This window comes from Echiichthys vipera (assembly GCF_963691815.1).
Source record: "Echiichthys vipera genome assembly, chromosome: 16".
NCBI lineage: Eukaryota > Metazoa > Chordata > Actinopteri > Perciformes > Trachinidae > Echiichthys > Echiichthys vipera.
The window spans coordinates 12535199-12547265 of NC_139841.1; the positions used below are offsets into that span (position 1 = coordinate 12535199).

The 12067-nt window shown below is 41.2% G+C and overlaps 3 protein-coding genes across 3 annotated transcripts; 2 read left to right on the plus strand and 1 right to left on the minus strand.

Moving 5' to 3' along the window:
* Positions 1 to 453: 453 nt before the first annotated feature.
* On the plus strand, positions 454 to 1785 carry LOC310958468 (N-acetyllactosaminide beta-1,3-N-acetylglucosaminyltransferase 2; the record flags this gene model as incomplete). Its single annotated transcript, XM_083929425.1, has 1 exon — positions 454 to 1785. One exon carries the CDS (start codon positions 454 to 456, stop codon positions 1783 to 1785), a length of 1332 nt encoding a protein of 443 aa, XP_083785551.1.
* Positions 1786 to 3830: 2045 nt separating this feature from the next.
* Positions 3831 to 4484, plus strand: LOC310958956 (heat shock protein 30-like; the record flags this gene model as incomplete). The annotated part of the gene is made up of 1 exon (XM_083930119.1): positions 3831 to 4484. One exon carries the CDS (start codon positions 3831 to 3833, stop codon positions 4482 to 4484), a length of 654 nt encoding a protein of 217 aa, XP_083786245.1.
* Positions 4485 to 6802: 2318 nt separating this feature from the next.
* On the minus strand, positions 6803 to 7453 carry LOC310958958 (heat shock protein 30-like; the record flags this gene model as incomplete). Its single annotated transcript, XM_083930121.1, has 1 exon — positions 6803 to 7453. The coding sequence occupies one exon, from the start codon at positions 7451 to 7453 to the stop codon at positions 6803 to 6805; it is 651 nt and encodes a 216-aa protein (XP_083786247.1).
* Positions 7454 to 12067: the final 4614 nt, after the last annotated feature.

Genomic DNA, 12067 nt, shown 5'->3' on the forward strand with positions numbered 1-12067 from the left:
TGGGGGGGGGGGGGGGGTAGATAAAGGGCGTGCAGAGCCCCAATCAAATACTCTATTGAAACCACATCTAAAATATAGCAGTGTTAACCCAACTTTACCCAACTAAGAGCCAAGGAAACAATCTAATCCACTTTTGCATTGACATTGTGTCTACAGGGGCTGTGTGCAGCAGGTAGGCAAAGGATGATGCTCTGAGTGTTTAGGCAAGAACAGATAATAACCCTCACTGGACCATCACCAAGGAGACAAAAACTCCAGAGGGTTCCCTGTAGTGTTGGCTATATAAAGAAAATAGCTCAGGTACACCCCTGCCACAGCAGTGATGTGTGTCAGTTAGGGAGGAGGATTGTCAATGTTTTCTCTATTATGATTATATATATTTTTTAAAACTCCTCATGTGTTTTTATTTTTTATGTGTGTGCAGGTGTGTGTCTGATTTGTACGCTAAAGGCAATGGGCAAATGCTGCAAATGCAACGGGAGACTGCTGTGCATGTGTCTGCTGCCTTGCATGATGACTGGCCACCTTCTGATTTATATCATGGTGTCCATATTCGTCACCATCTCCTATACTCCTCCAAAAATAACCATCCACTACATTGCCTCTGGGATTTCTCCTAACTCCTCCGCATTGGCCTCTCACCCACTTGGCCCTTTCTGGAACCTTCGTCTGGAGGACAGTGCGGTGTGGAACCAGTTGCAGCATGCGTGGGACCGTCAACACAACCCGATACTGCGAGGAAATTTGACTGGAATCACAAGGAAGTTTTTAACGGAAATTGAAAATGAATGCCTTTCTGACTGCATCTCACACAAGTGTTCAGTCCCTCGTGTGCATGATTTAAACAGTTTGCCAGAACAAATGAGGGCATTTATATGGTCAATGCACTGTAGGGAGTATCCCCTCCTTATCAATCAGCCAGGCATGTGTATGAAGAACAACAGTGGCTTTGATCTGGAGTCTCCCATGCTCCTCATGGCCATCAAATCTCAAGTGGGAAACTTTGAAAACAGGCAGGCCATCCGGGAAACATGGGGACGCAGTGGCTTGGTCAAGGGAGAAACAAATAAGAAAGGCGGATTAGTGCGCATAGTGTTTCTGCTTGGGAGGCAGGATTCAAGCACAGGTCCTCACCCAGACCTCCAAAACCTCCTGGACCTTGAGAACCAGAAATATGGGGATATCCTACAGTGGGATTTCAGAGACACTTTCTTTAACTTGACCCTAAAGGACTTGCTGTTCTGGCATTGGCTCCAGCAATACTGTCCAACTGCCATCTTTGTGTTCAAAGGGGATGATGATGTGTTTGTTCGAACAGGCGCCCTCCTGGATTACCTGCACAAGCAGTGGGAGGAGCACAACCTGTGGAAAGCCTATACAAATGAAACTGACATGGATTTGTTTGTGGGGGATGTAATCAATAACGCATTTCCAAACCGTGAGCCATCCACTAAATACTACATACCAGAACGTTTCTACAAAGGCGTGTACCCACCGTACGCTGGTGGCGGAGGGGTGGTGTATTCCACCTCACTTGCATTACGATTGAAAAAGGTGTCTGAGAGGGTGCGCCTTTTCCCGATAGACGACGTGTATCTGGGCATGTGCATGCACAAACTCGGGCTCTCTCCAAGACATCACCCGGGTTTTTTAACATTTGATCTCCCAGAGACAGACAGGGGAAATCCCTGTGCTTACAGGTCCGTTCTGCTCGTTCACAGACGGAGCCCCAAGGAGATGCTGACACTATGGAAGCAGCTCCAGAGTCTGCCAGGTAGATGCTGAGGCTCATTTGCCTGCCAAATATGATTCAACTGAGTACAGGATGAATGCTCCTGCCACCACACTCATGTGGAAAGAGTACACACTGCCCTATGAAGGTCACATGCGATAAAGCTATCCTCCGAAGAGTTACGAAACACTGAGGAGAAGACTGATCTACCTCAAAGGGTCTTTTTGAGGGCATTACACAATAAAATCACATTTTACTTTTTAAAATCAATTAAGGGTTGTATTTGTACCCTTTCAACTTAAACGTTATTTTACTAGCTAATAAAGAAAATATAACACCTTACATGTTGTTTCATGTTTGAGGAGAATACTTTACTGTTTGACATGTTCATGAAGTCATTTGTGTGAGTGAAACGACACACTCTGTTTTAAGTCAGCAGTTCCAAGTAAGAGTAAAGTTCAAAATGTCTCTTTGCCCAATTTTAAAGATGCAACTTATCCTTATTGTTTTGTAACTTTGGTAATAATTTATAGCAATGCTTTGACTATGATTATCATTTAGCCAGGGAGGATACAGGTATGTATAGAAGAATTATGTTATCTGATTTTGGAACAATGGACTAATTCACTTTTTTACGACACATGTTGCTGATTTAAAAAGGGAGATGTTACAAATTGTTTTTCACTCAGTTACTAATGACAACACTCCACCATGATTATTTTGGCTCTTATCTGTTATGGATTTAAAAGTTATGGAAAAAAACTGCCTCTGGTTATGTTATCCAGGTGACTATTAAAGATGTTGTCTTTACATTAGAAGGGATGGCAGTGTCATTAGAGCTCAATCTAACCAACAGTAAGGCTATTTGTTGTTGGTAAGATTCCCCCCAAAACACATATGTTCAAGGGTAAATAAACGATTGTTATTAAAACATCATTTTATGGAATATCCTTATTTATAAAATGCATGTTACGACTTTTACTTCCTCTAGATAGTCAAGTTTGATCGTCTTCTCAGCGTTATAATAATGTTATAATTCGATACTATTGTGGTCATTTGGCTTTGTATACATACAGAGGGGACTGAGAAATGTGTGGATGCAAATTATCCATGTGACTATTAATGCATTCATTATATTTACAAGAAATACAAATCAGGAAGAAAATGTATTTTTGCACCTGTTGTGGCCAGATAACCATGCAATAAAACAAAGGTAACTTAGAACCGTCCTGATTTACCCTGCTGGTAGATGAAGAGATGGGAAATGAAACCCCCCTGAGATGAATGTCCTCAAGGGAGAATGGAGGTATTGGAGAAAAACACCAACAAAAAGAGAAGACAGACATTGAGTGTGAATGTGTCCACACTGAACAATTCAGCAACAATCAACAATCTTCACTTCTCCTTATTGTATTTCACCCTATTCATGTCTGGTCTCTATCATTGATTTTGGTAATGGGCAGACAGTGGTTTCAGAGTAATATGGTTGCAGAAGAAGATACATCTATCTAAGGACCATATGAGGAAGACTGCTGAGCTGCTGAACACTAATGAGGAAATGCTGTAATGGAGGCAAAGTGAAGGACTAAATCTTGATGGAATTACAATTGAATTTATACAAAGTGAATGCCAAAGCTGTTCAGGTTTAAATATGAGTCATACTACTGCTAGTACTACAAGAGTTTTCTTTTATTTCTTAGCTACACTTTTTTTGTACCTAGACAAACTGGATGAATGAAACTAAAACTAGTATGAGCAATATTAAATACCATTGAAGGTATCATGTATATGATTACTGCACTTTGGGTAAATGGACGCCTAAACATAATGACGTGAGATTTAGTAACATCTAGTGTTGAAGTCCTGCAAATGCAGGAAAGTTCTTGAAAAAACAGGAATGAGCCAGTGACGTCAGAAAACCTGAATAATAGCTACACCTGGTGGAGAACTGTGGAAATGACAGGAAAGTTCCTGAACACTCTGGAAGAGCTCCAGTCAGAATATAAAAGCTGGGCCAGTCCCACTGCTGAGAGAGAAATCAACACAGACGAGAAGACACACTTTAACAAGAGGACTCAACACTGAACACACACTGAAGATGCTGTGCTCTCATGGATTCCGGTCTCCCCTCAGTCCATTCATGGACTTCTACTGGCCTGTACACAGTCTGAGGTCAGAGGTCCAACCTCTGCTCTACCAGCAGGATCTACTGTGGAGAAACCTCCAGGAGCTCCGCAGCCACCTGGAGCTGATGGACAAACTTCAACACGACATCCTGAAGGAGACGGAGCCTTTACAAACCAGTGTGGCCGTGCAACCTGCAGTCTCCTACCAGTCTCCTACCAAAAAAGGAGAGCACTTTGCCCTGACCCTGGACACTCGAGGCTCTTCTCCAGAGGAGCTGAGTGTCAGGCAGGTGGGCAGGGAGCTGAGAGTCAGCGGGAAGACAGAGATGAAGCAGGAGGACGGAAAAGGCTCCTACTCTTACAGACTCCACGAGTTCAGACAGGAGTTTGATCTGCCTGAAGGGCAGAACCCTGAAGACGTCACCTGCTACCTGGCTCCAGACGGGAAGCTCCACATCCAGGCAGCCAAAGCCCCATGTGTGGAGGAGGCTGAGAGAGAGCTGACTATCAAGAGGAGCTTGGAGGAGAAACCACAGCAGAGTGTGTGTTCACACACAGAAGCCAGCAGTGCAGAGACGCACAAAAGCACACAGGACTCACCTGAAATAATGGAGTCATCTACATGAGCTATTGTTACTAAATGTTTGTTTTTGTATTGTATGATGAATAAATGGATTTGAATTGAAATCATATTTTTCTATATTATTTTTTGCACACATAACTTATATTTTGGTAGGAAAAAATATTATAGCTTACTACATACAATATCCTTCATATGTACATATATTTATGCATATTAATAATATTTATTATGGTTATTTAAAAGAGAGAAAAGCAAAGTCTCACTCACTTATAGTATAATGAAATAACTTTCCAACATGACTTCTCTCACCAGTATTGGCTGATTGTGAAATTTTACCACAACTCTTGCCTGGTATGTTACTTTGGAAGATTAGCTGCGAGGTGCAGTGTATTTGAAGCGATTAGGATCCATTTATAGCACAACTAGCAACAACTTCTGCCTGTCTCCATCCAAAGGCAAGGCAGTCTAAGAAAGCTATGTGATGTGTTGCACCACATGTTGTTGGCACAAACCATTTATTTTATTAAAAATCACACAATCATTTTTTTTATTAGATAAACTGATAACACATAACTATGCTTCACCATACTTTCCCTCTCTGAAGTTTCACTCCAGTGTCTTCCAGGAACATCCCGTGAGATTTCAGAAATTTCCATAATACGTACATTCTACCTTACGTCAGGTTTTCACAGGCAGAGCGGAGCAGTTCAATTAATTTGCTATGACACCGCACCGGGATGTTCACCAACCTGCACGTTCTCTGAAAGTCATACTCACAAATGTGCTTCCAATATATTCTCCAATGTATAGACCTTTTCAAAGTTGTTAACATAAACATTCTAAATGTGTCCAAGTTTGATTCCTGTTGCAGTAGTATGTGAATGACATCAAATGACAGGAAGTTGACAAGGACCAAACTGTTGCAATGGAATTCTGTCTATACATAAAAGGTCTATACACACGCTACGTTATATTTAAAATTCGCAAATATAAAGAGGAAAGCATAAACATGGATGATTACATAGAAATAGAAAACACCTAGCTTGTCAGAAGGTTGACCAGACAGTTGGTATTACTGGTGAGTTTATATATATTTCTACGGACTGTCGTGACTGCTGATCATAGACTGTATAAATTTAATTCAATTCAATTTTATTTTATTAATAGTGCCAAATCATAACAAAAGTTATCTCAGGACACTTTACAAACTAGGTAAAAACAACTAATTATTCATAAACTTTAACCTCCAATAAAATAAAAACTGGTACAAAAAAAATTCATGGCCTAAACATACAGACTATAATGTTTTTATTTTTTTACCAGAGGTAGGTTTAATTATGCTGTTAAAAATGGCCTATTTAACATGGGGGTCATTAGAAACTGCTCTATTGTGCAAACTACTCCTAGTGGACACTCAGAGAACTGCAGTTTTTGGCACTTCCTTATTGGATCAACCAGATAGACACTGTGGTGAGGGCTTGCTGTTGATGTGAATGTTAAAATGTGAGTGTCACTGTTCGAGTGAGATGTCCCGCAGGTCAATGAAATTATTGTTATGTTGTTTTTCAGATGCTGTAAGCCAGTAGTTGGCTAAGAGCTAAAGGGGGGTTGCCGTGGAAATAGCGAGAGTTGAGGGACGGTAAATAGCTAGGGAGTGTGAAGAGGGTTTAATGTTGTTCTGTCCCACAGTAGAACGTGTTCAATCGGAAATAAAGCTGCAACAAACTAGGAAAAGTCTCACCGTCTGATCATTGAGGGACGCTACAATATGTTTTATTTAGTAGTATTGCAAGAGCATTGTAATGACAGCTAGCTAGGTCCTATGCAATACACATGTTTATACCTGTGTGATCCATGATGAGAAGAGAAAACACTCTATGCAAGCAACTGAACACAACTTTTTAAGCAGCAAAGCGTGTGATTGGAGTTAGATGCTAGATATAACTCATAGAAACGTATCAACACCAAAGTCCACAGCAAATTGTTGTGGTGTCATCATTGTGAATGTTCTCTGCAGATGGATGTCAGCTAAGTAAAGCTTTGTTAAGCTGCTTGTATTTTCAAGCTACAATGTTTTCATCAGATGTTATGAGTCATGAACATTATGAAGAAACAGGATTGATCTGGTTACGTAAGTTATTTCCTTATACCTTTACTATACATTGGTGGGACATTGCTTTTTCCCTATTTTTAAATAACCATAATACATGTTATAAATATGCAAAACCATATGCACATATGAAGGATATTGTATGTAGTAAGCTATGATAATTTTTCCTAACAAAATATAAGTTATGCGTGCAAAAAAATAATATAGAAAAATGATTTAAATTCGAACTAATTTATTGATCATACAATAGATTATGAAGATGACTCCATTATTTCAGGTGAGTCCTGTGTGCTTTTGTGCGTCTCTGCACTGCTGGCTTCTGTGTGTGAACACACACTCTGCTGTGGTTTCTCCTCCAAGCTCCTCTTGATAGTCAGCTCTCTCTCAGCCTCCTCCACACATGGAGCTTTGGCTGCCTTGATGTGGAGCTTCCCGTCTGGAGCCAGGTAGCAGGTGACGTCTTCAGGGTTCTGCCCTTCAGGCAGATCAAACTCCTGTCTGAACTTGTGGAGTCTGTAAGAGTAGGAGCCTTTTCCGTCCTCCTGCGTCATCTCTGTCTTCCCACCGACTCTCAGCTTCCTGCCCACCTGCCTGACACTCAGCTCCTCTGGAGAAAAGCCTCGAGTGTCCAGGGTCAGGGCAAAGTGCTCTCCTTTTTTCTCCGACTGGTAGGAGACTGCAGGTTGCACGGCCACACTGGTTTGGAAAGGCTCCGTCTCCTTCAGGATGTCGTGTTGAAGTTTGTCCATCAGCTCCAGATGGCCGCGGAGCTCCTGGAGGTTTCTCTGCAGTAGATCCTGCTGGTAGAGCAGAGGTTTGACCTCTGACCTCAGACTGTGTACAGGCCAGTAGAAGTCCATGAATGGACTGAGAGGAGACCGGAATCCATGAGAGCACAGCATCTTCAGTGTGTGTTCAGTGTTGAGTCCTCTTGTTAAAGTGTGTCTTCTCGTCTGTGTTGATTTCTCTCTCAGCAGTGGGACTGGCCCAGCTTTTATATTCTGACTGGAGCTCGTCCAGAGTGTTCAGGAACTTTCCTGTCATTTCCACAGTTCTCCACCAGGTGGAACCATTATTCAGGATATCTGACGTCACTGGCTCGTTCCTGTGTTTTCAAGAACTTTCCTGTCATTACAACAGCTCTCCAACTGGTGGAGCCGTCACTCTCGAGTGTTGAGGTCACTGGATAATTCCAGATTAATCAGGAAGTTTGCTGTTTGAAATAATCATGTGCAGATATTATTACAAACGAAGATTTGATCTGCAGTATACAATCAATGTGCACAGTATGTGTTGCGTATAAATCAAAAAGTTAAGAAAATATGAATTTTGAAATAAACACTAGTGAGGGAATTATACTTTTATTTTATTTTCAGAGTCTTTTTAGGAGCATTTTCTGTTTGGTCATAATGTTATTTTTCTTTGAAGATATTCCATTCATAAAATTAGCACTCCATTGTGCATGTTTACTGGTTTTCTCTGTCGCTCTTAATTTGTTTTGCAAGGTTTCAGCCAAAAGGAACACACTTCCATAATTGATTTCAAATGTCAGAGATGGAAGATAGTGAAAGGTTGGGCATCGTGTTTCATTGACTAGATAAACAAGTAAATGGGGGACTAAGGGTGAAGGTATGGGGCATTAACAGATATCAGTGATTAATCCTTTTAATATATTATTTCTTCTCACTACCATGGATTCAGTTATTCAAACAGTAATTTAGTTTGTTTAGTGTCTTGAACTTCTCAGATGAATGTTTGTGTAGCATGAGTCTATGACTTTAATGTTCTGCACACTTTCATCAGATCCACCCCCGTCATTTGCTAATGACTCCACTAGATGGCAGCCTTTACTTCCAAAAAACCTAACCAGCAAAACTATCCTCCATACCCCAAACTTTCCTCCTGTCTCAGCACTTTGCCATTAGTTGTCAGTCTAGTTTAACAAAAGATGAAATTAATTAACTGGCACATGAAAAAAGCAACTACCTGTGATTATACACCGCTGTATACTGTAATTAGTAATTTGCTTTTCATTTCTGTGACACACATTGATTTTAGTTTTGATCGATATTAACAGGACTATTTTGATGCTGTTATGCGAGACGTGATCATAATGCACTGAATCCATTGTACCGAGGAATGCAGATCAGTATGTGTTAAAGTAATCATTTTAATGTTCATAATCGTAGTTTCTTCAAGAACATGTTTACATGCTTAATGTGTAAAAACACTTTTTTTTTCATTATTCATACTGTGTGTCTGAATACACTTTTTAATTTTTTTTATTTTATTCACTTGTTTATAGTAGTTTATACTTTCACCTGCCAGTATTTTCTATTGATCCAGTGATATGGAGGACTGCGCAGAGAAGTAGGGCAACAATAATACAGAAGGCAGGATTTTTTTTTCTTCTTTTCAATGTATTCCTTATCTCCAAAAAAACAAGGACGGATGATGAAACCTGGACTGGCAAACACAGCGCTTTGCTGCTCGGAGATACTGTGTCAAGGCTGGTGTCAGTATTTTTGACACAAAAAGAGAATATGTGAGTTTTTTGAAGGGGGGAGAGATACATTTTTTTGTGCCAGGCATTCACCTTTGGATGAACTCCCCAAAGTGAAGGCAGGATAGAAGTGAGGAGGAGGAGAAGGTAACGGAAATAGAGGAAGGATGAGGAGGAGGAGACAGCAAAGCTCAAATCATCTGCATTGTTCTGCTAATCCTGCTTGTATGCACAAACACAAATAAATTCAATAGGGACGGCATCACAGACACACACACACACACACAGACACACACACAGACACACACACACACACACACACACACGCACACACACACACACACACGCGCACACACACACACACACACACACACACACACACACAAACACACACACACAAAGACAATCTCGGGTACAAACTTGCACTTCCTTGTTCCTGTCTTAGTTTGTCCCTCACAGTGATGGTTTTTAATGCACCATAATCCCCCTCTCTTACCCGAACACATAAAAGAGATATCCTTCTATCTGTGTAAGTGGTTCTGACGGCCACCAGCTCATCACAAACACACACATAGACACCCACACGTAGAGCCGCCAGCTCATCAACATGCAGATATTCCTTTGGCGCTGGATCGCAGGCTGTTAATTGGCTGCCAAGCAGAATGTGCGTGTTTCTGTGTGTGTGTGTGTGTGTGTGTGTGTGTGTGTGTGTGTGTGTGTGTGTGTGTGTGTGTGTTTGAGTCTGTACTGCAGAGCCGGGGGTTGCTGTGAAATTCCCGTCACGTCTCCGAGCCTCGATTAAGACGTTGCTCCAGTTTTTCGAACAGACAGACATGTGGGGAGGAGGGGAAGAGAGGTAAGAGAGGATGCAGCAGGGGGGGCGTGGGGGGGGGGAGGTGAGAAAGATGAGAGAGCGCCAAAGGAGTGGGAAGGGAGGAAGAGAGGTGATGAGGTGGGACTCGGCAGAGAAGGAAGAAAAGTGAAGGGCGAGTGAGAGAGAGAGAGGGGTTGAAATGCTGCAGTGGTTCTGTCTGTAGGACCTGGAACTGATAACTCTCCTGAACTGCCTTCACTATCTCTATTATTGAGTTACAGTAGAGGAACAGTTGTGTGAGGTATCTCTTGTAGAGTTCCAGGAGTAAAAGTCCTGTTCACTTTCTGCAATGTGAGGTGCACCAAACGCCCGGAAAGGTATCTATCTATTTGAATCTTTCTTGGTACAAACAAAATGATCTGACCTTGCTCCACTGATAAAAGTCAATTAGTGGGTCTGCGTTCATGATGATGTCCCTGACCATGACCACAAGCAGAAATGCAGTTTTGACCACTTGACACGGTTAACCTTCTCCGTGCAACTTGGGAGTGGGTGAATTGATGCCAGACCCCTTGTATGCTTCTATTTTAGATGAATTCAGCAACTGTGGTGCGTTTTTTGTTTCCTAAACAGGCTCTGCACTGCAATTCAGTTCAGTTCAATTTAATTAATTAATTAATTACATTTTATGTACAGTGCCAAATCATAAGAAAAAAGTTATCTCAAGACACTTTACATAAAGAGAAGGTAAAGACCAAACTCTCTGACTTATTTATGATGTACAGAGACCAAACAATTCCCCCATGAGCAGCAACAAGTCACTTTATATTTAATAATAACAGTGATAGTTATTATAGTAATTATATCAAGTATTAATCCAGCAATCTTGTGCACACAGTTGCAATGAAAACCTTCCCTTAACAGGCAGGAACGTCAAACAGACCCCGCTCTATGGAGGTCTGTCTTGACTGGTTGGGGAGGAAGAAAAGGAGAGAGAAAGTGCAGAGGTTTGCACAGGTGCACTGATCAGGTGTGTTACTGGGCAACATTGTGCATGACTTAGATATTATTTCGACCATTTTATAAGGATATGTTGCTTGAGTCAAGATGCATCACTGTTCCACATCAATACTTGCCAACTCCAGAAAAACAGAAATATATATATATATATATATATCCCCAGTTTGGCGTATTCCGGAACTGGAAAGGTTAATAAAGGATAATTTGTAGGTTATAGATTCTGAACTTTTGGTTTATGCCTAATGAAGCCATGAGAGACTGTTTAATATTTCTAGGTCACACACACTCACTGAGTCACAAGATACACAAACTCCCTTTCAACTGCACATACTGTACACACACAACACACACAGATTTCACTGCAGAACTCCTGTTATGTAACCATGCCAGAGAGAGTGAGAGAGAGGACATACACTCCTGCCTAATCAGACACTAGCAGACATACTCTCTCTCTCTCTCTCTCTCTCTCTCTCTCTCTCTCTCTCTCTCTCTCTCTTGCACACACACACACACACACGCGCACACACGTCTCACAGCTGTCTGTCAGACACTGACTGTGGCCATGTTGCTTTTTCCTGGCTACATCATCCAAATGGCTTGTTTTGTTTTGGCGGTGACAAGTCATCATCTGTCTAAATATTTTGATTTCAACCAGAAAGTCACTTCATCATTCATGCGTAGTCAGATGGTGACAATAGACGACAACTGCTCAGTAGTTCTGTAACAGACATGAACGAGGCTTTCATGCCGTTTGAGCTGACGGTTGGTGGCATGGCACCAATGGCAGCACAAGCTTTCAGTTCCTTAATGACATTAAAAATGGCCATTAGTATGGAGTTTAATTAGATAAATCAAAAAATACTATCTTGCCTAATTGGCCTCATTTGTTACCTTTTTTTACTTTCTTAAAGGTCAGAGAACAAGGTTAATTAACGGAACCTGCCATCTTTGCTCTTTTGTGTTTTTTTTCTACTTTGGTGACCTTGATTCCCTCTAATTTTTACATGATAGTAAAAGTCAACGTGATCCTTTACTTTTGTCTACTCTCTCTCACCCTCAGTGTGTGTATGTGTGTGTGTCTAGGGGTGTGTGTATGTTAAAGACTGTGGCCTGTGATCTCAAGGTGCTATCATGTTTGTTTGATGGAAGATAATTAAATAGGTAATAGAAACCAGCCTG